The 25,777-nt window shown below is 39.1% G+C and overlaps 1 protein-coding gene and 1 non-coding gene across 2 annotated transcripts in view; one reads left to right on the forward strand and one right to left on the reverse strand.

Annotated features, from left to right (window-relative positions):
- Window positions 1-18,243: 18,243 nt before the first annotated feature.
- On the reverse strand, window positions 18,244-18,339 carry MIR550-2 (microRNA mir-550-2). Its single transcript, NR_035898.1, has one exon. It is a non-coding gene; the product is annotated as a microRNA mir-550-2 (primary transcript).
- Window positions 18,340-23,043: 4,704 nt separating this feature from the next.
- The window catches only part of LOC748251 (putative C-mannosyltransferase DPY19L2P2), a 59,365-nt gene continuing 56,631 nt past the window's right edge, over window positions 23,044-25,777 (forward strand). The window contains 1 exon segment of the mRNA XM_063815916.1: window positions 23,044-23,164. Within this exon segment, the coding sequence (XP_063671986.1) occupies window positions 23,044-23,164 (121 nt within the window).

Raw genomic sequence — 25,777 nt, forward strand, 5'->3', positions numbered from 1 at the left:
TGTTGGCCAGGCTGGTGTCAAACTCCTGGCCTCAAATGATCCACGTGCCTCGGCCTCCCAAAGTGTTGGGATTACAGGTATGAGACACCACACCCAGCCAGTGAAATAACTTTGGTGATGGCTAGGCGCGGTGACTCATGCCTGTAATCCCAGCACTTTGGGAGGCCAAGGCGGGCGGATCACAAGGTTAGGAGATCGAGACCATCCTGGCTAACATGGTGAAACCCTGTCCCTACTAAAAATACAAAAAATTAGCTGGGTGTGGTGGCAGGCATCTGTAGTCCCAGCTACTCAGGGGCTGAGGCAGGAGAATGGCGTGAACCTGGGAGGCGGAGCCTGCAGTGAGCCCAGATCGCGCCACTGCACTCCAGCCTGGGTAACAGAGCAAGACTCCGTCCCCCCCCCAAAAAAAAACAAAAAAACTTTGGTCATAAAATTTTAGTAACACCTGCCAATTGGAAATCAGGTAAAAAAGAAGACAAAGATTCTGCAGTGGTTATACAGAATTAAATGGCTTTGAGCCTTTCAGTGTGCAAGCCTGTGTACATTATTTTACAAAAGTGTTTATAAAAATTTGTAAAATAATATTTCCCTCTGGAATATTTTTTTACCTGTGCTCAGCGATTTCTACCCTTGGGAAGTATGAGATCTGCCCCTATGTTCTGTTGACACAGTGCTGCTCTAGACATTTAGTCTGCAGGGAGATTTTGATATTAGAACTGAGGCTGCAATGGTAGGGAATATTCCTGCAGTTTTTGGTACCCTGGCATATGGCCTACATGTAAAGAACGGTTAGTGGAAAACAGGGTTAATGTATGGAACTTTGCTTTATTTTCAACTTCACTGGAAAGTACTGACTACATAAGTTAGCTATAGCATAATTGTTGACCACAGCTAATTTTGTTTATCACATATGCTCCTTTCTTCACTGCCGACAGCTGCTGAGTTTCACTACTAAAAGGTCTTCAAGTACACACCTGTATTCTTTGGCACTTGAAAGTTGATCCCTTATGTGATATTATACTTATTGTAAGTCTGCTTTGATCTAAAGTAATTTTATTTAAAATTATATTTGGAACCCTTTTCAACAGTTATGGAGGTATTTCCCAAGGCTGGTACATTAGAATCACTTGAAACTTAAAAAACAAACAATAACCTGCCTCTGTTCTGATTTAGAGGCCTGGGACGGAAGGGAGCGTGAAATAAGCCACAAGAATTTTAGATATATAATTAGGGGTTTTTTTTTCTTTTTTTTTTTTTTTTTTGAGACAGAGTCTCACTCTGTCGCCCAGGCTGGAGTGCAGTGGCATGATCTCTGCTCACTTCAACCTCTGTCCCCTGGGTTCAAGCAATTCTCCTGCCTCAACCTCCCTAGCAGCCAGGATTACAGACATGCACTACCATGGCTGGCTAATTTTTGTATTTTTAGTAGAGACGGGGGTTTCACCATGTTGGCCAGGCTGGTCTCGAACTCCTCACCTCAAGTGATCTGCCCGCCTTGGGCTCCCAAAGTGCTGGGATTATAGGCATGAGACAACGCACCCGGCAACAATTAAGTTTAAAAACCACTGAGTTAAGGAATTTCAGGTGTGTGCCATACTGCATTATAAATGCCTAAAAACATACAAGTTAGTAAGCAAATTATAAAAACAATATTATAACAATTTATTATTTTCTTTTTCGTGGCTTTCTTACTTTGCTTATCGCTTATTTTAGTGTTGGTTTTGAAACCTGTTCTCACTGTAATATGATACTTCATTTTTTTTCTAGGTTACATTTAGTAACACTTTTTGAAAATGATCGTCATTTCTCTCACCTCTCATCTTTGGAACGGGAGATGACTTAGATGACTTCTCCCACTGAAATGGTTAGATTTCTTCTTCTAACGAATTAATCTGTGGTTTAAGAATAGTGAGACTATGAGGTAGAAATGTATTAGGAATTGAAACCAGCTTTTGGTGAACTGCACTGTTTCGTAAGCTATAACCCAGGTTTATTATTTAAAGTGTTTCAGATTATTTTTCTGTTACTTATTTCATTGTCTCTCACCCTTTCCTAATGCAGACTTCTTTTTAAGATAATAAAGATGAATTATAATAGCTGAGGCAGGAGGACAAAGAAAGCACTGAAGAAGTGATAAAGGGGAATGAAATGAGATGTTATCAGAAATTGCTTTCTCTTTGGCTACAGTTGGGACATCCCATGTTTTACTGGGTCTTTTACTGATGATGATTATTATTTGGTTCTCTTTTGATTTCAAGATAATCTTTTAAGAGATAACTTTTGATATAATTTTTAAATATTTTTCTGTTTTTCGATACTTAATCTTTAAAATGGAGTTTTCTGCCATACACATCTCACATAATTATTGTGAGGAGTAAGTGGGATAGCGAATACCAAAATTGTGCAATTTTACATTTAGAAGACACCACAACCGTCCATCTTCCAGATCTGCTCACAGCTGGTCGGGGGCCTACTGAAGCATTGAAACTGACTCTCCTCACTCTAGCCATTGCTTTTTGTTTAAATTATGGTAAAATTTAGATTTAAATTTCTAATAAAAAAATTTCAATACGTTTATCATTTAAGCGTACAATTTAGTGACATTAAGTACATTCGTGTTGTCTTGCAACTATTACCACTGTCCACATCCAGAACTTTTTTTGCTATCCCAAACAGAAACTCCACCCACTAAACACTAATCACACCCAGCTCTATTTTCTGTCTCTATGATTTTGCCTATGCCAGGCCCCTCAGTCACTGCTTTTTAATTTTCATCCCTATATTGCCCCTATAAAGTTTCAAAGCATTGGATACATTAACATATGTATGACATTTGAACATTTTAAAGGTATTTCCAAAGACAGAATATAAAATAGTATTAAATAAAGAGTGTAACTGTGGCAGAGTCTGGACTTTGGTGACAGATTGCTGGATTCTAATAGCAGTTCTGTGCTTTATTGTATCATGGCTAGTCAGGTCACCTCTCAGATTCTCAGTAATCTCATCTGCTCAATAGAAATAATGCCAACCTTAGAGAGGTTTAGGGAAAATGAAGGGAGATAATGAATGGCAACACATAGCAGGATACTTAACACAAAACAATAGCTGTTATTAGTAACTTATTTATATATTTAATATTTCCTTACATATAGACTTTTGCATATTAGATATCCTTTAATTATTGTATTGCTTTGTTATCCTCCTAAGCAGAAAGGAAAATTCTTTATGAACTCATATTTTGCCAATCAACTATGAGGTAATGGCCTTTCAGACACCAGCTAAAACAAACCTTTAATTTAGTAGTTACTCGTGTTGGATGAGGCAGATATGATTATAGCATATAGCATTTTTTAGGGAGAGTGCATTTTAAACAATGTGGCCCTTTTTTGCTTTTAGATTTTAGGAGTGAAAACAAGAAATTGATGGGAAAATAAGACACAACATGCTGTTGTTAATCCATGAATTTCTTTTTTAATTATACTTTTAAATTCTAGGGTACATATGCACAACATGCAGGTTCGTTACATATGTATACATGCGCCATGTTGGTGTGCTGCACCCATTAACTCGTCATTTACATTAGGTATATCTCCTAATGCTATCCCTCCCCCCACCCCTCACCCCATGACAGGCCCTGGTGTGTGATGTTCCCCTTCCTGTGTCCAAGTGTTCTCATTGTTCAATTCCCACCTATGAGTGAGAACATGCGGTGTTTGGTTTTTTGTCCTTGCGATAGTTTACTGAGAATGATGGTTTCCAGCTTCATCCATGTCCCTACAAAGGACAGGAACTCATCCTTTTTTATGGCTGCATAGTATTCCATGGTGTATATGTGCCACATTTTCTTAATCCAGTCTATCATTGATGGACATTTGGGTTGGTTCCAAGTCTTTGCTACTGTGACTAGTGACGCAATAAACATACGTGTACATGTGTCCTTATAGCAGCATGATTTATAATCCTTTGGGTATATACCCAGTAATGGGATGGCTGGGTCAAATGGTATTTCTAGTTCTAGATCCTTGAGATTAATCCATGAATTTTAACTCAACAGCACTTCTACTATCCTAATGAAGACTTTATTTTATATGCTGAAGTGTAAGACACTAAAATAATCTGCTTTTTAGTACATAGCATTTGTAAGCAACAATAGTCAATCGACATTGAGCTTTCACTTTGTACAGAGAATTAGATGGAGCTATGAAGTAAGCTAGAAGCATTGGATTCCTTGCCCATGATGCTTATGGTCATTATATTTTATTTCCTAAGAGCATGGGAAAAAAAGAAGTAATTTTCTATATGCAAAGTTGTACAGAGGCATGAAGGCATCCCTGTTTATGACAGAATTAATCAGAGGTCAACTTTCAAGCATCTCAAATGTGGGGGATAAAACCCAGATTTGATAAAATTAAACATGTACTGTCTACACACTTTAAGACAATATTAGATAAACTCTTTAAATCGTTGGACCATACCTCCAACTCTTTAGTTTGAAAACCTATAGACAATTTGAAAGAATAGTACAGTGATCACCTGAAAATACGTGCTTTTTAAAGTCCAAGAATGCAAAATAGCAAGGAGTAATTAGGAAGTCTTATTATTGACCTTTTTTTTCAGAAAAAAAGTACTAAAGAATTGATAAAAATAAATATTTTAAAGTTTTAATTACATTGACAATATGTGCCTTTTTTTAAAAAAAAGGGACTTTATTATTGCTACTTCAAGAACAATATTGAAGCATCTTCATTTTTGGAAGGACTGTGGATGATTATGAATGACAGGCTTACTGAATATCCTCTTGTAATTAATACAGTAAAACGCTTCCATCTTTATCCAGAGGTGAGTCATAATTTGAGACAAATAATATTTGTAGAGTGATCCTTTTTATCAGATATAAATAGTAAGCACAATCTTGTTAAAAAGAAAGGGAGGGGACCTTTCAGGTTTATTAATTGTGTGTATCCTTATAGGTGAGCAGAATATCATAAGTTCTTCTCTTAAAATTTAAAGACTCCAGAAACTGTTCTCGCATGAACTCAAAGAATGAACCTTAGTGTGTAAATAATGGCCAGGGTAATAGACAAGCCAAATGGGAAAGAGAGTCATGGGAGCCAAAACGGTTCTAAATGGGGATGGGCTTTTGGCTTTGGAGAACTTGTAGGTGGGCACGATGACCACGTGAAGGGACGGTGAGAATGATGGGCTTGAATAGTGATCTTGGAGTTACGTTAGTAAAGTAAGACTTCTTTTTCAGCCAGAAATCTATTACTATCTTCCAACACTTAGCCTAAAAGAGTATGGTTGTTATAGTAGTCTGTAAACGCTAGAAATTTGAAAAACAGAGACAAAATTAGTGAACTCAAGTTTGTGAACTCAAGATAAATGCTAAATTTGACACCATGGTAAATACTACTGTTGAGTTTAAAGTTGTTCCAGAATCCAGCATATTAATTAAAAGTTACTGATTTCTAGTCCTTTATTCATATTTTTATAGCTTTTAAAAATTATTCTTTAGATTTTGAAATGCTTAAAACTACACTTAGAAAATAATATTCAAATATGTGTGATCAACCATCTAGAATAAATAAATGCTAATCTTTGTCATTTTTGCATCAGCTATTTTTAAATAATTAAAATATTATAAATACAGTTAAAATCACCTTTGTTCTGCTTCTAGTCCAACTTATACCTTTATTAAAATTTGGTGTGTGTATCCATCCAATCTCTGTTTTCAGATTGTTTTATTATGTGCTTTAAGTCCACATAAATGATCTCATACTGTATGTATCACTGTAGGATTTTTTTCTTCAAAATTGTATTTTTGAACTTTCTGTATATATATATATTTCTTTAATTTTAACCATTTTATGAATTCTAAAGTTTATGTATTTCCCCACCTTAATACATTATTTCCAATTTTTCAATTACAAGCAATGTAATCTAAAATGTACACTTTTGTATGGTTTTCTTCTGTATATGTGCAATATTTTGTCTAGGATATATACCTAAAAGTGGAATTGCTATTATAGAGTGTGTGCTTTTTCAGCTTTACCAGATATTGGTAAATTGCTGTCTGAAGCAAATGTAGCAGCTCACACTGCTGTCTAGAATTTTCTCATATCCTTATTAGATTTTGAATTGTCAGACCCTGTGATTTTTACTCTTATGATGGCTGTGATATGCTTTTTTGTTTTAATTTGTTCTTCCCTTATTATTTATGGGAATAAATATATTATCATGTTTAATAAGCATTTGGATTTTTTCTTCTATCAACAACATATATAAATCTTTGTCACCAAATCAGCTTTTTTGAGGTATGACTTACATGTAATAAAATGTGCCAATTTTGAGTGTACCATTCTCTGAGTTTTGACAAATATATGAAGCTATATATCCATCACCACAATTGAGTTACAAAACATTTTCAGAATGCCAAAAAATGCTCCATTGTGGTAACTGTCTTTTCCCCCATTGAATTAATTTTCTCGGTACGTTCGTTGAAAATTGATTGACCACACTATGTGTGAATCTGTTTCTGGACTCTATTATTCTCTTGATCTATAATTATGCCAGTACCACAGTCTTGATTACTGTAGCTTTACAATAAATCTTGACTGTAGATAGTTCTCCAACTTTGTTTTTCCTTTTTAAAATTGCACTTCTATCTAAATGTTAGGGTCAGCTTATTAATTTCTCAAAAAAAAAAACCTGCTGGGATTTTGGTTGGGATTATGTTGGACTTGTACATGCATTTGGGAAGAATTGACATCTCTATGATACTGAATTTTCTAATCCACGATCATGGTATAGATCTCCATTTTGTTGATTATTTTTAATTAGTCTCAGCAATGTTTTGTATTTTTCAATGTACGGTCTTCCCCAGTACTCTTTTATTATAAATGGTATTATTTTAAAATTTTTTATTTTTCCATTTTTTGTTGCTCTTGTATAGAAATATAGTTGATTTTGAATATTAACTTTGTACCTGCATCTTGATGCAGTCAGCGGTTCTAGTAGCTTGTTTGTAGAATCCTTTGGATTTTTCTATGCACGTGATGATAGAGTCTATAATTAAAAAGTTTTACTTTCCAGTAGATATACCCTAAATGTTTTTAAACAGCTTTATTAAGGTATAATTGACATATGATAGCTGGTCATATAGATGAAGTGTAAAGTTTGAGTTCACCATGTTGGCCAGGCTGGCCTCGAACTCCTGACCTCAGATGATCCACCCACCTCGGCCTCGCAAAGTGCTGGGATTACGGGCGTGAGCCACAGTGCCGAGCCACGGCGCAATATTTCTAAATTAACACTAGAAGTAACGATAGGGTAGTAGTAAGGATAACCACAATAAAGCCACACTTTAAAATAACTTTCAAGTAAAAGAAAATATCAAAATGCAGTTAACATGATTATTCCTCGATAGAACTGACTTTCAAAAGATAAAAAATGTGAACTCAATGACAATGAAAATGTTAAGTATCCAAAGCTATGGGAAGTGACTACATGTAACGAGAAGTAAACACAGCCTTAAACGCTTTTATCATTTAAAAATGATAAATAAAAAATGAAAGAACTAATAAGCTAGGAGAAAGAACAAAATTAACTTTACAAAATGAGAAAGAACAGAATAGAGGTAACAGTAGAAAAAAATTACAAACCAACAAAAATAGAAAAATTTATTGTTCAACTGAGCACTGGCTCTCTGAAACATATTACACATAATAACCCATTATGTATATATGGCTTCTTTGTTCTTTTTTTTCCTCAGCTCATATATAAATAGGTAAATTAAAGAACTATTACACACTAATCACAATTCAAGCAAAAATTAGGATATTCCACATGGTCAGAACTTATGAAATTCAAATGACTGAATATACCTATAATTTTCTGACACACTAAATCTTTTTGTTGCTAAAAAAAAAGAGCCCTGAATGAAATAATGACTCTGACAGGTGATATTACTCGAAATATATCTACCAATCTGCACTTATAAATATCAAAAACCTCACAAGATTTTATTGGTTAAAAAATTTTACATAGTCCTAAAGATTATACCTTGCTAGAAGCTGTTTCCATTTCTTTTCTTTTTTTTTTTTTTCCATTGGAACAGATTTTTTTTTTAATTATTATTATACTTTAAGTTTTAGGGTACATGTGCACATTGTGCAGGTTAGTTACATATGTATACATGTGCCATGCTGGTGCGCTGCACCCACTAACTCGTCATCTAGCATTAGGTATATCTCCCAATGCTATCCCTCCCCCCTCCCCCCACCCCACCACAGTCCCCAGAGTGTGATATTCCCCTTCCTGTGTCCATGTGATCTCATTGTTCAATTCCCACCTATGAGTGAGAATATGCAGTGTTTGGTTTTTTGTTCTTGCGATAGTTTACTGAGAATGATGATTTCCAATTTCATCCATGTCCCTACAAAGGACATGAACTCATCATTTTTTATGGCTGCATAGTATTCCATGGTGTATACGTGCCACATTTTCTTAATCCAGTCTATCATTGTTGGACATTTGGGTTGGTTCCAAGTCTTTGCTATTGTGAATAGTGCCGCAATAAACATACGTGTGCATGTGTCTTTATAGCAGCATGATTTATAGTCCTTTGGGTATATACCCAGTAATGGGATGGCTGGGTCAAATGGTATTTCTAGTTCTAGATCCCTGAGGAATCGCCACACTGACTTCCACAATGGCTGAACTAGTTTACAGTCCCACCAACAGTGTAAAAGTGTTCCTATTTCTCCACATCCTCTCCAGCACCTGTTGTTTCCTGACTTTTTAATCATTGCCATTCCAACTGGTGTGAGATGGTATCTCACTGTGGTTTTGATTTGCATTTCTCTGATGGCCAGTGATGATGAGCATTTTTTCATGTGTTTTTTGGCTGCATGAATGTCTTCTTTTGAGAAGTGTCTGTTCATGTCCTTTGCCCACTTTTTGATGGGGTTGTTTGTTTTTTTCTTGTAAATTTGTTTGAGTTCATTGTAGATTCTGGATGTTAGCCCTCTGTCAGATGAGTAGGTTGCAAAAATTTTCTCCCATTTTGTAGGTTGCCTGTTCACTCTGATGGTAGTTTCTTTTGCTGTGCAGAAGCTCTTTAGTTTAATTAGATCCCATTTGTCAATTTTGTCCTTTGTTGCCATTGCTTTTGGTGTTTTACACATGAAGTCCTTGCCCATGCCTATGTCCTGAATGGTAATGCCTAGGTTTTCTTCTAGGGTTTTTATGGTTTTAGGTCTAACGTTTAAATCTTTAATCCATCTTGAATTGATTTTTGTATAAGGTGTAAGGAAGGGATCCAGTTTCAGCTTTCTACATATGGCTAGCCAGTTTTCCCAGCACCATTTATTAAATAGGGAATCCTTTCCCCATTGCTTGTTTTTCTCAGATTTGTCAAAGATCAGATAGTTGTAGATATGCGGCGTTATTTCTGAGGGCTCTGTTCTGTTCCATTGATCTATATCTCTGTTTTGGTACCAGTACCATGCTGTTTTGGTTACTGTAGCCTTGTAGTATAGTTTGAAGTCAGGTAGTGTGATGCCTCCAGCTTTGTTCTTCTGGCTTAGGATTGACTTAGCAATGCGGGCTCTTTTTTGGTTCCATACGAACTTTAAAGTAGTTTTTTCCAATTCTGTGAAGAAAGGCATTGGTAGCTTGATGGGGATGGCATTGAATCTGTAAATTACCTCGGGCAGTATGGCCATTTTCACGATATTGATTCTTCCTACCCATGAGCATGGAATGTTCTTCCATTTGTTTGTATCCTCTTTGATTTCCCTGAGCAGTGGTTTGTAGTTCTCCTTGAAGAGGTCCTTCACATCCCTTGTAAGTTGGATTCCTAGGTATTTTATTCTCTTTGAAGCAATTGTGAATGAGAGTTCACTCATGATTTGGCTCTCTGTCTGTTGTTGGTGTATAAGAATGCTTGTGATTTTTGTACATTGATTTTGTATCCTGAGACTTTGCTGAAGTTGCTTATCAGCTGAAGGAGATTTTGGGCTGAGACAATGGGGTTTTCTAGATATACAATCATGTCATCTGCAAACAGGGACAATTTGACTTCCTCTTTTCCTAATTGAATACCCTTTATTTCCTTCTCCTGCCTAATTGCCCTGGCCAGAACTTCCAACACTATGTTGAATAGGAGTGGTGAGAGAGGGCATCCCTGTCTAGTGCCAGTTTTCAAAGGGAATGCTTCCAGTTTTTGCCCATTCAGTATGATATTGGCTGTGGGTTTGTCATAGATAGCTGCTGTTATTTTGAAATACGTCCCATCAATACCTAATTTATTGAGAGTTTTTAGCATGAAGGGTTGTTGAATTTTGTCAAAGGCTTTTTCTGCATCTATTGAGATAATCATGTGGTTTTTGTCTTTGGCTCTGTTTATATGCTGGATTACATTTATTGATTTGCGTATATTGAACCAGCCTTGCATCCCAGGGATGAAGCCCACTTGATCATGGTGGATAAGCTTTTTGATGTGCTGCTGGATTCGGTTTGCCAGTATTTTATTGAGGATTTTTGCATCAATGTTCATCAAGGATATTGGTCTAAAATTCTCTTTTTTGGTTGTGTCTCTGCCAGGCTTTGGTATCAGAATGATGCTGGCCTCATAAAATGAGTTAGGGAGGATTCCCTCTTTTTCTATTGATTGGAATAGTTTCGGAACGAATGGTACCAGTTCCTCCTTGTACCTCTGGTAGAATTCGGCTGTGAATCCATCTGGTCCTGGACTCTTTTTGGTTGGTAAACTATTGATTATTGCCACAATTTCAGCTCCTGTTATTGGTCTATTCAGAGATTCAACTTCTTCCTGGTTTAGTCTTGGGAGAGTGTATGTGTCCAGGAATTTATCCATTTCTTCTAGATTTTCTAGTTTATTTGCGTAGAGGTGTTTATAGTATTCTCTGATGGTAGTTTGTATTTCTGTGGGATCGGTGGTGATATCCCCTTTATCATTTTTTATTGTGTCTATTTGATTCTTCTTTTTTTCTTTATTAGTCTTGCTAGCGGTCTATCAATTTTGTTGATCCTTTCAAAAAACCAGCTCCTGGATTCATTAATTTTTTGAAGAGTTTTTTGTGTCTCTATTTCCTTCAGTTCTGCTCTGATTTTAGTTATTTCTTGCCTTCTGCTAGCTTTCGAATGTGTTTGCTCTTGCTTTTCTAGTTCTTTTAATTGTGATGTTAGGGTGTCAATTTTGGATCTTCCCTGCTTTCTCTTGTGGGCATTTAGTGCTATAAATTTCCCTCTACACACTGCTTTGAATGCATCCCAGAGATCCTGGTATGTTGTGTCTTTGTTCTCGTTAGTTTCAAAGAACATCTTTATTTCTGCCTTCATTTCGTTATGTATCCAGTAGTCATTCAGGGGCAGGTTGTTCAGTTTCCATGTAGTTGAGCGGTTTTGAGTGAGATTCTTAATCCTGAGTTCTAGTTTGATTGTACTGTGGTCTGAGAGATACTTTGTTATAATCTCTGTTCTTTTACATTTGCTGAGGAGAGCTTTACTTCCAAGTATGTGGTCAATTTTGGAATAGGTGTGGTGTGGTGCTGAAAAAAATGTATATTCTGTTGATTTGGGGTGGAGAGTTCTGTAGATGTCTATTAGGTCCGCTTGGTGCAGAGCTGAGTTCAATTCCTGGGTATCCTTGTTGACTTTCTGTCTCGTTGATCTGTCTAACGTTGACAGTGCGGTGTTAAAGTCTCCCATTATTAATGTGTGGGAATCTAAGTCTCTTTGTAGGTCACTCAGGACTTGCTTTATGAATCTGGGTGCTCCTGTATTGGGTGCATATATATTTAGGATAGTTAGCTCTTCTTGTTGAATTGATCCCTTTACCATTATGTAATGGCCTTCTTTGTCTCTTTTGATCTTTGCTGGTTTAAAGTCTGCTTTATCAGAGACTAGGATTGCAACCCCTGCCTTTTTTTGTTTTCCATTTGCTTGGTAGATCTTCCTCCATCCTTTTATTTTGAGCCTATGTGTGTCTCTGCACGTGAGATGGGTTTCCTGAATACAGCACACTGATGGGTCTTGACTCTTTATCCAATTTGCCAGTCTGTGTCTTTTAATTGGAGCATTTAGTCCATTTACATTTAAAGTTAATATTGTTATGTTTGAATTTGATCCTGTCATTATGATGTTAGCTGGTGATTTTGCTCGTTAGTTGATGCAGTTTCTTCCTAGTCTTGATGGTCTTTACATTTTGGCATGATTTTGCAGCGGCTGGTACTGGTTGTTCCTTTCCATGTTTAGTGCTTCCTTCAGGAGCTCTTTTAGGGCAGGCCTGGTGGTAACAAAATCTCTCAGCATTTGCTTGTCTGTAAAGTATTTTATTTCTCCTTCACTTATGAAGCTTAGTTTGGCTGGATATGAAATTTTGGGTTGAAAATTCTTTTCTTTAAGAATGTTGAATATTGGCCCCCACTCTCTTCTGGCTTGTAGGGTTTCTGCCGAGAGATCCGCTGTTAGTCTGATGGGCTTCCCTTTGAGGGTAACCCGACCTTTCTCTCTGGCTGCCCTTAACATTTTTTCCTTCATTTCAACTTTGGTGAATCTGACAATTATGTGTCTTGGAGTTGCTCTTCTCGAGGAGTATCTTTGTGGCGTTCTCTGTATTTCCTGAATCTGAACGTTGGCCTGCCTTGCTAGATTGGGGAAGTTCTCCTGGATAATATCCTGCAGAGTGTTTTCCAACTTGGTTCCATTCTCCCCATCACTTTCAGGTACACCAATCAGACGTAGATTTGGTCTTTTCACATAGTCCCATATTTCTTGGAGGCTTTGCTCATTTCTTTTTATTCTTTTTTCTCTAAACTTCCCTTCTCGCTTCATTTCATTCATTTCATCTTCCATTGCTGATACCCTTTCTTCCAGTTGATCGCATCGGCTCCTGAGGCTTCTGCATTCTTCACGTAGTTCTCGAGCCTTGGTTTTCAGCTCCATCAGCTCCTTTAAGCACTTCTCTGTGTTGGTTATTCTAGTTATACATTCTTCTAAATTTTTTTCAAGTTTTCAACTTCTTTGCGTTTGGTTTGAATGTCCTCCCGTAGCTCAGAGTAATTTGATCGTCTGAAGCCTTCTTCTCTCAGCTCGTCAAAGTCATTCTCCATCCAGCTTTTTTCCGTTGCTGGTGAGGAACTGCGTTCCTTTGGAGGAGGAGAGGCACTCTGCGTTTTAGAGTTTCCAGTTTTTCTGTTCTGTTTTTTCCCCATCTTTGTGGTTTTATCTACTTTTGGTCTTTGATGATGGTGATGTACAGATGGGTTTTTGGTGTGGATGTCCTGTTTGTTAGTTTTCCTTCTAACAGACAGGACCCTCAGCTGCAGGTCTGTTGGAATACCCTGCCGTGTGAGGTGTCAGTGTGCCCCTGCTGGGGGGTGCCTCCCAGTTAGGCTGCCCGGGAGTCAGGGGTCAGGGACCCACTTGAGGAAGCAGTCTGCCAGTTCTCAGATCTCCAGCTGCGTGCTCGGAGAACCACTGCTCTCTTCAAAGCTGTCAGACAGGGACATTTAAGTCTGCAGAGGTTACTGCTGTCTTTTTGTTTGTCTGTGCCCTGCCCCTGGAGGTGGAGCCTACAGACGCAGGCAGGCCTCCTTGAGCTGTGGTGGGCTCCACCCAGTTCCAGCTTCTGGGCTGCTTTGTTTACCTAAGCAAGCCCGGGCAATGGCGGGTGCCCCTCCCCCAGCCTTGCTGCCGCCTTGCAGTTTGATCTCAGACTGCTGTGCTAGCAATCAGTGAGACTCCGTGGGCGTAGGACCCTCCGAGCCATGTGCGGGATATAATCTCGTGGTGCGCCGTTTTTTAAGCCGGTCTGAAAAGCGCAATATTCGGGTGGAAGTGACCCGATTTTCCAGGTGCGTCCGTCACCCCTTTCTTTGACTCGGAAAGGGAACTCCCTGACCCCTTGTGCTTCCCAAGTGAGGCATTGCCTCACCCTGCTTCGGCTCGCGCACGGTGCACACACCCACTGACCTGCGCCCACTGTCTGGCCCTCCCTAGTGAGATGAACCCGGTACCTCAGATGGAAATGCAGAAATCACCCGTCTTCTGCGTCGCTCACGCTGGGAGCTGTAGACCGGAGGAGCTGTTCCTATTCGGCCACCTTGGCTCCTCCCCCCTGCTGTTTCCATTTCTAATGAGCAATTTGGCAATAAAGATCAAATGCCTTGAAGAAAAGCACATCTTTGTTTCTGGCAATCTCATGTTGCTGACAAATTTCTAAAAACTGGCCGGGCACTCACGCCTGTAATCCCAGCACTTTGGGAGGCTGAGGTGGGCGAATCACTTGAGGCTAAGAGTTTGAGACTAGCCTGGCCAACATGGCGAAACCCAGTCTCTACTAAAAATACAAAAATTAGCCAGGCATGGTGGTGCACACCTGTAATCACAGCTACTTGGGAGGCTGAGGCACAAGAATCGCTTGAACCTGGGAGGCAGAGGTTGCAGTGAGTCAAGATCGCACTACTGCACTCTAGCCTGGGTGACAGAGCGAGACTCCATCCAAAAAAAAAAAACACTGTAAAAATTTGCTTACCAAGGTGTTCACGGCAACAGTATTTTATTATAACTGTACCAAACAAACTAAATGTTCAGCTATAAGGAACAACCAAATAAATCCTAGACTCTTCATTTTCTCTCATACCTCCACATCTAATCCAGGTGGCTCTATCTTCAAAACACGGGATATCCAGAATCTGGCCACTGCTTAGCACCTCCAGCACTGCCACCCAGTCCAAGCCACTGTTATCTTTCATCTGGATTTTTGCCTCCTTGCTGACTCTTGCCACCTCACACAATAGCCAGAGTAATCCTTTAAAACCCAAGTCAGATTATGTCTATCCTCTGCACAAAAATATTCCAGTGTCTCCCCATCCCTCTTTAAAACAAAAGCCGCAAACCACAGGTCAGTGGTTATGAGGCAGTTTATGATTCTGTCCCAACCTCATGCCACCCCACTATGCTCTCATCTTCTACAGCCCTCTGCACTCCAGCTGTAGTAAACCTACATATCAGGTACACTCATGCCTCAGGGCCTTTATAGTTACTGCTCCCTGTGCCTGAATGTTTTTCCCCCAGAGATCCTCATGACTTGCTCCTTCACTTTCTGCTTGAATTGTCACCTTGTCAGTGAGGTCATCCTTAAAACCCGATTTAAAATAGCAACTATAGATAGGCCTCCACCCCATAATCTCTATCAGCCTTTGCACTCCATTTTTTTCCATTACACTCAATGCCCTAACACACTATGTATTTTACTTGTTTGTTTACTATCTCTCCCAAATAGAATAATAAGGCCCCTAAAAGCAGGGATTTTTATCTTATTTCTTCACTGCTGTATCCCCAGAATAGTGTTCGGAAGAGCGGGTCCTCATTAAATATTTGAGTGATTTTTGGAATACTGGGTAATAATTAAAAATCATGTTATAAAAAATTTTAACGTGATGTTAGAAACTGGTGGAAATGGAAAGAGCACGTTATCAAAGAATGTGTAACCCATGGATCAAGAAGAAATCATATGGGAAATTAAAATACATTTTTCACTGAATGTTAACAAGAACCCTTCAAAATCAGTGGGATTCAGGTAAAGCAATTCTTGGAGGAAAATGTGTAGCTTTAAAACTTCGTATTAGAACATCAGAAAGGTTAAAATCAAAACAATATAAAAATGAATGTTCCAAATTTTGTGTCTAAAACAAATACATATATAAAAGACATTAACACTTTTTTCTGGTTATTTCTAGTGGTAAGATTACAAGTGATTTGCGATTTTTTTTTTTGAGACGGAGTCTCACTCTGTGGGCCAGGCTGGAGTGCAGTGGCGCAATCTCCCCTTACTGTAAGCTCCGCCTCCCAGGTTCATGCCATTCTCCTGCCTCAGCCTCTGGAGTAGCTGGGACTACAGGCGCCCATCACCACGCCTGGCCACTTTTTTGTATTTTTAGTAGAGATGGGGTTTCACCGTGTTAGCCAGGATGGTCTAGATCTCCTGACCTCATGATCCACCCGCCTCGGCCTCCCAAAGTGCTGGGATTACAGGCGTGAGCCACTGCTTTTCCGTATGTTAGTTTTTCTCTAGTGAACAGGTATTATTTTTATAATTAAAAAAAAGGTTTTAAAAAACTTCCTTTCCCTCTGGTTGAATTCTAACTGCTGGCCTCTTCCTCTGCCTGTCTCTTAAAATACTTGCTCCTCTGGATTCCATCCTTGTCCTTCGTCAATCTATATTCATCCCTTAGTAATCTTATCCACTTTCTGGAATCATTTATATCCTGCAAATTGATTTCTCAGTTTTTTGTAATATCCCGAATTAGAGACTCATGTTTCCAGCCACTTAAAGGATAGTTCTATCCAGATGGAAATCCGATAGCCACTCAAATTTAACAGGCCTAAAAGGAACTCATTATCATTTCCTAAAACTTGTTCTTTTCATCTTTAATACTGGTAAAGACATCACTAGGTACCCAGGTTCTCAATTCTATCACTTCTACCTTAGAAATCTCAATCAAATCTAACTTTTCTTCTCCCTCACCAATGCCATCTTTTCAACGTAGGCATCTTCTATCAGTTATATTCTAAAAGAATCCTAACTTATCCTCCTGCTATCACACTCTCCTCCTTAAGAACTGAATCCTGATCAGGGTTGCTGCATACAGCCTGAAGTCTGCACCACTAGAGAAGGTTGCCATCCATGTAAACTACGAATGTTAATTGTGCCCAATGGCCTAATCATGATACTCCCCCTGCTTTCAAACTTCATTAGATAAAACAAACCTACAGCACTATAAAATCTTTCAACTGGCTCCACTTTCTATTTTTCTAGCTTCAGGTTCTCATCATTCCTCTATGCACCCTACAATCCAGACATATTTAACTTTTCAGTATGCCCTATCAAAACCCAAGCTTTTGTGGATTTTTCTTTAGTCTACAGTGCCCTCTCTCCATAAAACTTCTAAATCCTTCAAACTACAGTTCAAATGTATCCTCCTCTGTGAAGCATTTTTTGACTAGCCTAGACAAAGATACTTCACGAAGCATTTTGTTAACAGTTCTATTACTGAATTTGTTGCACTGTATAATGATCACACATATCCATCTCTCAAATTCAATGGAGAGTTGAGCAGTGCATAAAGAAGCCCCATATTTGAACCCTGAATATCTACAATGCCCAGCCCCTAAAAGGGGCTCAATTCATGTTTATTAATACTATACTTACCATATGCATTAGTACAACTTTTTAAAAGTAAATAAAAACTGAGTTTTAAAAAAAAGTTGCATGTTCAGCTGTCAATCTAAGTCTATAATCCATGTGGCAGACAGAACTGATGTGACTATTCTTGATTCCTCCACTTCCTGGTGTTTAAACCTTTGTATAATTCCCTCCCCTTGCACGTGAACTGGACCTATGACTTGCTTCTAATCAATGAAATACAGCAAAGGCAATGGGTTGTATGTGATTACATGTACACGATTATGTAAGAACACAGCACCAGTTCACCTTTGATAGACTCTCTTCCTTTGCTGACTTTGAAGAAGCAAGCTGCTCTGAACCTAACAGACACAAGGAAATAAATTCAGCCAATAACCCAAGGAAGTCTGGGGGCAGACCTTTCCCCAGTTGAGTCTCTACATAACAACCCAGCCCTGGCCAACACTTTGACTGCAGTCTTACAGAGGACACAGCTAAGTTGTGCCCAGCCTCTTGACCCATAGAAGTTGCGAGATAATAAATGTGTTGCTTAGAACAGCTAAATTTGTAGTTATTTGTGAACAAGCAGCTTAGAACAGGAATAAAATAAAATAAAAAAAAGAAAATGAATAAAATCAGAACCTAAGGTATTTCTGAACTCTTTGTTCACAAAAAGGCCTATGTTTTGTCCAATTTCTAAACAAATAAATGTCATGTATATGCAAAATTAAAACACAGACTAACATTTCAAATAAACAATAGTTCTTAAGAATATTCACATAAGGTAAAACTTAGGAAGTAATCTGCTACATAAAGCAGTTCCTACACTCTCTTTTAACACATTTGCCAGTATACCCAATTGTACATAATACTTAGTACATGTAATACGTTTAATATTAGGGCAATTCTCCTTACAAACCCAAATAATAATAAATAGTTTAAAAGTTGATATCTAATTCATGATATTTGGTAATCAAAAGAACTTACTTACTGGTCACCAGGCAAAGCAATCAAATTGGAGGAGAGCAAGAGACTTGTTGGAGATGTGCCTGAGGGAGTAAGACACTATCTTACAACAACAGGGCTCTTACTCCCTCAGGCACTGCACCAGCCAGCAAAGCATCAAAATACCAGGTTCTTAGGTCACGCTGCTCTCAGATCAGGTGATGCCCTGTGCAACTCACCAATCCTCCCCACCTTGCAGTCAAGAATAGTTCCAAAAAATCCCCAAAGCAGAAACTTCCATGACACAGGCCACACTTACACACAGCAAAACATATAACACGAAGGTATGAAATTACAAGTGAGAAACAATAACCACCAAAATTCTTATTACTTCAGGAGTGGCAGGGGTTGTGGTTAGAAGGCTCATTTTTCTTAGAAAGAGGCAAACATTCCTCTTTGGCCACTCCCCATAAAAGCCTTCAATGGCACAAAATAACATTCAGGAATAGGAAGTAGATTAATTACAGTATCCCAAATTCAAACATTTTGGCACTTGATATTGGTAAGAAGTGATAACTGAGACCAATTCCATAATGGTTAATTGATGAAGACAACCTAACAGCATAAAACTTCACATCTGCTTAAAAATTAAGAGAAATCGTCCTAGAAATACAGGTCTTATTCAACATATTCAGTTTTAAGAGATAACCCACACTCCTTCAATATAAGAAAACATGTTTCACAAGTAACAAGGCACCTGAATTACAATCAGACTACTGAAATACTCATGAGCAAGCCACACCCAAAAAAGCTCAAGAAAATCAGGAGGCCAAAAGCAACCCAGCACCACTGGTTGTCTTAGATTAAGTCATTTTACATTTTCACTTCTGGACTCAAGGATACATTATAGAAGTCCACACATGTCTCTGGAAATAATCTCCATGTATTGGTATATTTCTATAGCCCAATTCATCTACCCCATCCTTGCTGCATCATTAAAGGCTATTTTACCACTCACGTTATGCTCTTATGAACAATAGCTACTTGACAGTGGGAAAAAAAAGTAGACGTAAATTAAAGCCAAACAAACCCTAAAATACCATCAACATTTTTAAATATTAGGAAATACCCTTAAGACCTTTTTTAAAACAAAGGTGATGGACAACACTAGCAGTAGTCAAGAAAGCGTCTGTTCACTTTAACACTCCCCACTCTGGAAAGAATAACAAGCCCAAGATTTACTTCACCTAAAAACTCCTAAATATAATCACATTCTGATGTCCGGCAACTCAATTCTAGGAAATTTCTACACACTGAAATATCTGGATTAGGCATTTTTCTTCCAGTTCTCTAGAGAGAATAAGAGTGTATATAGCCAAAATAGATGTCCAAAAGACCGCAAAACATAAAACCAACACAGAAAACTTCCTCGTTCAGTGTGGCAATTCATTATGAGGGAACTACTAACAATTCCACTTGCTAGACTCTTAAGTGTTAAAAATAAAAGGGGGGGACTGTTTTTCATTTTCTGTAAATTACATGAGAGCTCACAAGAGAATAATTTTGAATCTTATTAGTACCACATTTTCTTATTAGGAGACGTTAATAATATAAACAACAATTAAAACAACAGTTTTACAAAAAACAATATGAACTTTCCATTAATTCTGAAATAATCCTTTTATCAATTTTCAGATGGAGTTATTTGTATATAACCATTTATACAATTTGTAACTGAATAAACACAATAATGTTATAATAGATACTAAAAAATTAAGTAAATGTGAAGTACAGTCAAGTCTAACTTTTTTAAGATTCTTCATCTAGCTCCCTAAATCTCAAGATGATGAGAAACATGCTTCTATTGTTTTCCTAATAACCCGTCCACTAAAATATAGGTAAAAATCTCAGTAAGGCAATGCCACTAAGATGGGTTTTTACATAAGTGTATTCCATCTCCCTGCCTCAACAGAGATTTCAGGATGTGGCACTTTCATCTGATCCTGTCATATAATAAGAACAGGTAATTTCTCTGATCCCTTTCCAGCAATTCTCAACTGAGGTTCCTCATCTGAATCACCAAACATAGGAAATTATTTCAGTGACTTTTCTCAATTGTTCCAAGAATGATACATAACTAAAACCGTCCTAAATGCACTGGTGCTGAAAGTTAAAATTCATTGCACACTACGGCACAATTCTCTCCAGAAAGCCGGGTGAGAAAGGCTGCTATAAGTTCCTCAGAAAGTGTCACTGTACCACTAGGCCCCAGTCACCCAACCCCAACAGCACTAAAAGAACTATAATGAGTGCACAAATCTAGAACTTAGATAAGAAAAAAGATAAATGCTTTATCTCCAACTTTAAGCAACTAGGTATTTTTACTTACTAGGAATAGCATGGGGCTCAACTGTCTCTTGCTCTGAATAGAAGGCATTTACTTAACAAAATAAACCAATAGAACTATAATGTTCCTCAAAGGGAATTATCAGCTCTTAGAAAATGAATTTTTAAAAATCAGCATATTAAATAAATATTAACTTGACAAGGCTTTTCCTATTGACCCTTCTTTAGCAAACAAATATTCATCTTTTGATAACTGCTAAATGCAAATGTTCACTTTAAAAAGATAAAGATAAATATTAAAAACCAGTTTGCCCTTCATTTTCGCACTAATCACCAATTCTCAGAAACTGCCTTTTATATTCTTCAGTGTGGACTACAGCAACTTCAACTGCTGGGTTAGTTGTAATCAAATCACTTTAAAGACACCAGTGGAGTTCTTTTACTCAAAAGCAAATGACTTTTAAAAATGGCCCAATTTTAAGAGGGATGAATATTTTTAAGAAGCAAAAATTACTTTAAAACAAGGTTGCTAATTAAAAATCAAGCGTCGTTCCATATTGAATGTACAAAGCGTTACTAAAAAGATGGGAAAAACTAAACATGACATTGCTATTTTTAATTTATGCTGGCGTGTGTGCTGATAGCACAGAACATCACAACAGATAAATTACTACGTATTCCACTTTACTAAGTCTCCACTCACAGTTCCTACGTTTACAAATATGTAAGTAAAAGAGGCACAAAAATATAGGGGATGGTGTTTTCGTTGCTCATCTGTGCTCAGTTGCGAATTCTTCTAATATCAGGTACATAATGCGATGAAATGGGAATGCATATCTTCTATACTTCTATTTATTTTCATAAAGCGGGAAGGGGAGGTGGTCTTGATTCATTTAATATTAGCGTTTTGCAATAAAGTAGAGCAGCATAAAACATAACTGAAGAAGAATTCATTTTCCCCAGGATAATGCACCCTTCCTCCTGTTTCTACAGTAAAGCACATCACTTTGCTATTAAAAATGTCCATTTTTCACAACTGACTTTTCCTTAACTCTAGTCAACACTGCTCTTCAAAAGAACCTAGCCAATTACTGTACCTTGTAGGCAGAGTTGCAAAATTTTTACTTCCCTAAGAAACTTTTCCATTTTTTAAATGCTTTCCAAATTAAGCAGGACTCACATTAACTGTGATCTTAAGTAGCAGTTTAGTGAGGTTTGAAAACAAACTTTTCATTCACGCATTCATCCAATTAAAGTGACATAGGTGGGACTACTGACACAGATTTAAGGATTACAGCTTTATATTAAAAGTCGGTCCAAAGATGGTAACTCAGAGTTCATTTGGGACCCTTTGACTTTTGGCTTTTAAAAATTGTTCCCCACTCGAGTCCCCAGATAGAACTACATTTAGCAACCGTCTCCTCCTGACTTCCTGGTACTAAAAGCCACAACCACAAGGGCTGTTTCGTGGGTTTGCTGTAAAACATTTGCTCCAGTCAACTCACTGGAAAATAGACTATCTCTACTGAGTACCCGCTGAGGTGTGGGTGCTCACGATGTTTAAAAACAAAACCACGTGTCTACGCGGCAGCGACACCGCAGGTGTTACGTGCCGGGTTTCTTCCCAGGATGGAGACTGGCGCGGGCTGGGCCGGGAAGCAGCCCCCGGCGCCCCGGCAGAAGGAGAAAAGGAGAAGGGTAAAAATAGCCGGCGGCCACGGCCCACGTGCAGCCGCGGGAGGACCGAGCGCGGGCACGTGAAGAGGGGTCCGTACCTCCAAACATGCGCGGTGAGAGGTGAGCTGGTAAGGAGCGGATCACCAGGCGCGGCCCGCCGGGGCTCCCGCCCACCGGCCAGTGCCGGCCGCCGCCGCCATCCTCAGGGCTGCTGTGCACCCAGTCCTGCGAGTCCTACGGGCCGCTGCTGCTGTTTGGGATGCTGAAGGAGGACTGCGCCGCGCGGGCCCCCGACGCCACGCCCCCCCGAGGAAACAGCTGCGGGGCCGCCGCGGCGGCGCCGCCGGGCTGGTGAGCGCTGGACACCTGGGCCGGGAACCTCCCCGCGGCGGCGGCACCCGGCCCCCGGCCCTGGTCCCGGTCTCATTGGCCACTCCGCTGCTACTGGAAGGTAGATCCGAGCCGAGTACGCGCGCGTGCGCGGTTAGCGGCGGCCAGGCCGCTCTGCTTGGCGCTCATGTCCGCCCTGCTCCGGACCGGGCCGCGCGCTGTGCCCCGAGAGCCGAGAGCCAAGAGGGCAGGAGCTAACGCGGGAGCTAGAGGGCAGGGCCGAGGCGCCGCGGCCGGCCCAGAGAGGCCCCCGCACGTCCAGGGCCGCCGCCCGGCGCCCCGAGGGGCAGTCGGCGCCCGGCGCGCTCTTCTCGGGGCGGTGGGCAAGGCTGGCGGCCTGACGCGGGCGCGGGAGACGAGGAGACGCGGAGAGGAAGGTGTCCCGGCTGCAGGCACCCCTCGCTGTCTCCAGCAGGAAGGGGCGACTCAGGTGGCGGTGCGACTGCCGCTGGTTTCGGTTATGGTGCGCCATGACGGGCCGCTGCCGCTTTCTGCCGCCGCGCTTGGCGCCCCGGGCCTCCGCACCGCCTCGTCTCCGGCGGCCGCTGCTACCGCCGCCATCCTCCGGCTCCCACGGCGACTGGCGGCTGAGTGGGAGGCGCCCGCCCAGACTCCGCCGGAGCCACCTTCCCTCCTCCCCCAGCCACCCAGCCGTTATTAACGGAGAAAGAGGAAAAACGGGTGGCGCGCGAGGGGAGGACGAAGAATGGGAGGGAGGGAGGGGTGGCCCGCGCTTCCCGGCAACCGTGGCTTCGCTCCCCCTGCGAGATTAATTTCACAGGGGATTAATTTCTCATTTATAAATAAAAATGTAAGTTTAGAACAGAATGTTTTAACAAGGTGAAAGCATTCACTGCATACTATATGCCAGCACTATACTTAGGACATATAGGACATATACGACTGTATATGTGAGCGCTTATCTCACTTCTCTTGTAGAATGGTTGTTATTAAACTTATCTGAGAGGTGAAGTGATTGACAGCCGTTGAAGGATTACTTGAGACCATGGAAACTATAACTTGCAGAGTCAGAATTTGAGTTCAATTCTGACATCAAAGCTATGTTTTTCCTACTATGTCAACCTGCATAATAAAACTACACTTCTGAGACGAGGAAAGATGTTTTTGATGTTTAGTGATGTATATTACATTAACATTGATAATATGATCTCATTAGGTAGTATTGAGTAACTCTAATTTCATGCTTTAAATGCCTAGGGGGAGGACTGGAAAGATAATCACCATTTTTTTGAAATGGAGTTTCGCTCTTGTCGCCCAGGCCAGAGTGCAGTCCTGTGATCTTGGCTCACTGCAGCCTCTGCCTTCCGATTTCAAGTGATTCTCCTGCCTCAACCTCCTGAGTAGCTGGCATCACAGGCGCCTGCCACCACGCCCAGCTAATTTTTGTATTTTTAGTAGAGATGGGGTTTCACTATGTTGGCCAGGCTGGTCTCGAACCCCTGACCTCATGATCCGCCCGCCTTGGCCTCCCAAAGTGCTGGGATTACAGGCGTGAGCCACGGCACCAATCACCAAAATATTAAAAATGGTTAGCTCTAAGAGGTGCTTGCTTTCTGTTTTCAACTCTTTATTTTTTGACATTTTCCCCCCAGTGATTTCACATTAGTTTCCCAGAATGTATAGTGTTATTTTTAAAAAACCTCTGAGACATGAACATTCTGTTGGAAATTTTTTTCTGTTGTTATTTTTTCTTTGTCTTTGAACTTTTAAAAATAGCTTGCAGTTTGGAAACAATTGGTCAATTAAATCTTCTGCTTGGTTAAAATTGTAATGGGTACAGGTGCTATTATTCCATTCTGTTCCAGTTTTTATAATATATTTTATATATTTTATGAAGGAATAAATTCAAGGATCTAAATGAAGTGAATTATGAAATGTTTCTATAAATCTTTGTATTTTTCTATTATCACCATATTTTAATTATATACTTTTATATTGTCTTACTATTATTTATATTACAGAATTGGGTATCACATATATAATATTTTTCTATATAGAGGCATAATGTATAATTTTGAAGTGACTGATTCCTAAGTGAAATGATCTAAATAAATTTGTCAGAATTTATAATGTCTAAGGCAACCATCACAAAATGGTATTTTGGAAAGATTATTATTATGAAGAGAATATATTTTCCTCCATTATCTCTTTGTTTTTATCTTTTTAAAGGTAATCATAGCCTCCTGGTATCGCACATCCATGGGAATAATGAATTTATTTGGACTAGAAACTAAGACCTGCTGGAATGTCACCAGAATAGAACCTCTTAATGAAGTTCAAAGCTGTGAAGGCATGTTTCTTCCAAAAATGCTGTCATTTGTAAACATTCATAAACATTTAATAATATTATGATTCACTTTTAAAAATTATTGTAAAATACTGTTGTTGATTTAAAAAAAAATTAGAACTGGCTCACCTCAATGAGTATTTTACATTTTAAAGAAGTTTTCTGAGAAGGCTATGTACTTACAAATTTGAGTATAAAGTTTGGAATTTGAGTATTAACATATCCCATTGTAAGGCAATCTTGACTATAAGTTAGTCTTCTATTTCAGAATGCGAAGATACAGAAAGATGTTTTTTGGGGTAGCTTCAATATATAAATTTTGAGGATAGATTAAACAGTCAAATATCTATTTGTAATAGCTAATGTATAAATTTAATTATGTATACATATTTAAAAATCGGATATGCAATAATAGATTGATTTAGAAACATTACTTTTTTATATATGCTCATAGTCCGTGAGTAGTATTAATAAAACTCTTCCTATTTATCTTCTACATTGGTTTCTTTGTCAAAGAACCACTTTTGGAGTCATCCAACAGCGTTCCAGGATACATAGTGGTCACTTCCATTTAAGATGTTTGCATTTCAGCACTTTTATAATTCAAATATGGTGCTGTCCCTTGAGACTCTTGTTGAGAGCCACATGTATCTCTTTTTGTAACACTAACACTGTTGTTTTTTCTGCATTTCTTCAAATTCTTAACAACATGACTTATTATATTTTATGAATAAATTTTTAGACTTGTCTGTAACAACATTCAACTCTTGGAATATAAACTAAATCTATTTTCCTTAGATTTTTTACTGATTCCCTCAGTAAAAATAGAATTGATGAGGATGTTTGAGGGGCAATTATACTTTTTTGTGTACAATGTAAAGGATTGGAGAAAATGC

This window comes from Pan troglodytes, chromosome 6, assembly GCF_028858775.2.
Source record: "Pan troglodytes isolate AG18354 chromosome 6, NHGRI_mPanTro3-v2.0_pri, whole genome shotgun sequence".
NCBI lineage: Eukaryota > Metazoa > Chordata > Mammalia > Primates > Hominidae > Pan > Pan troglodytes.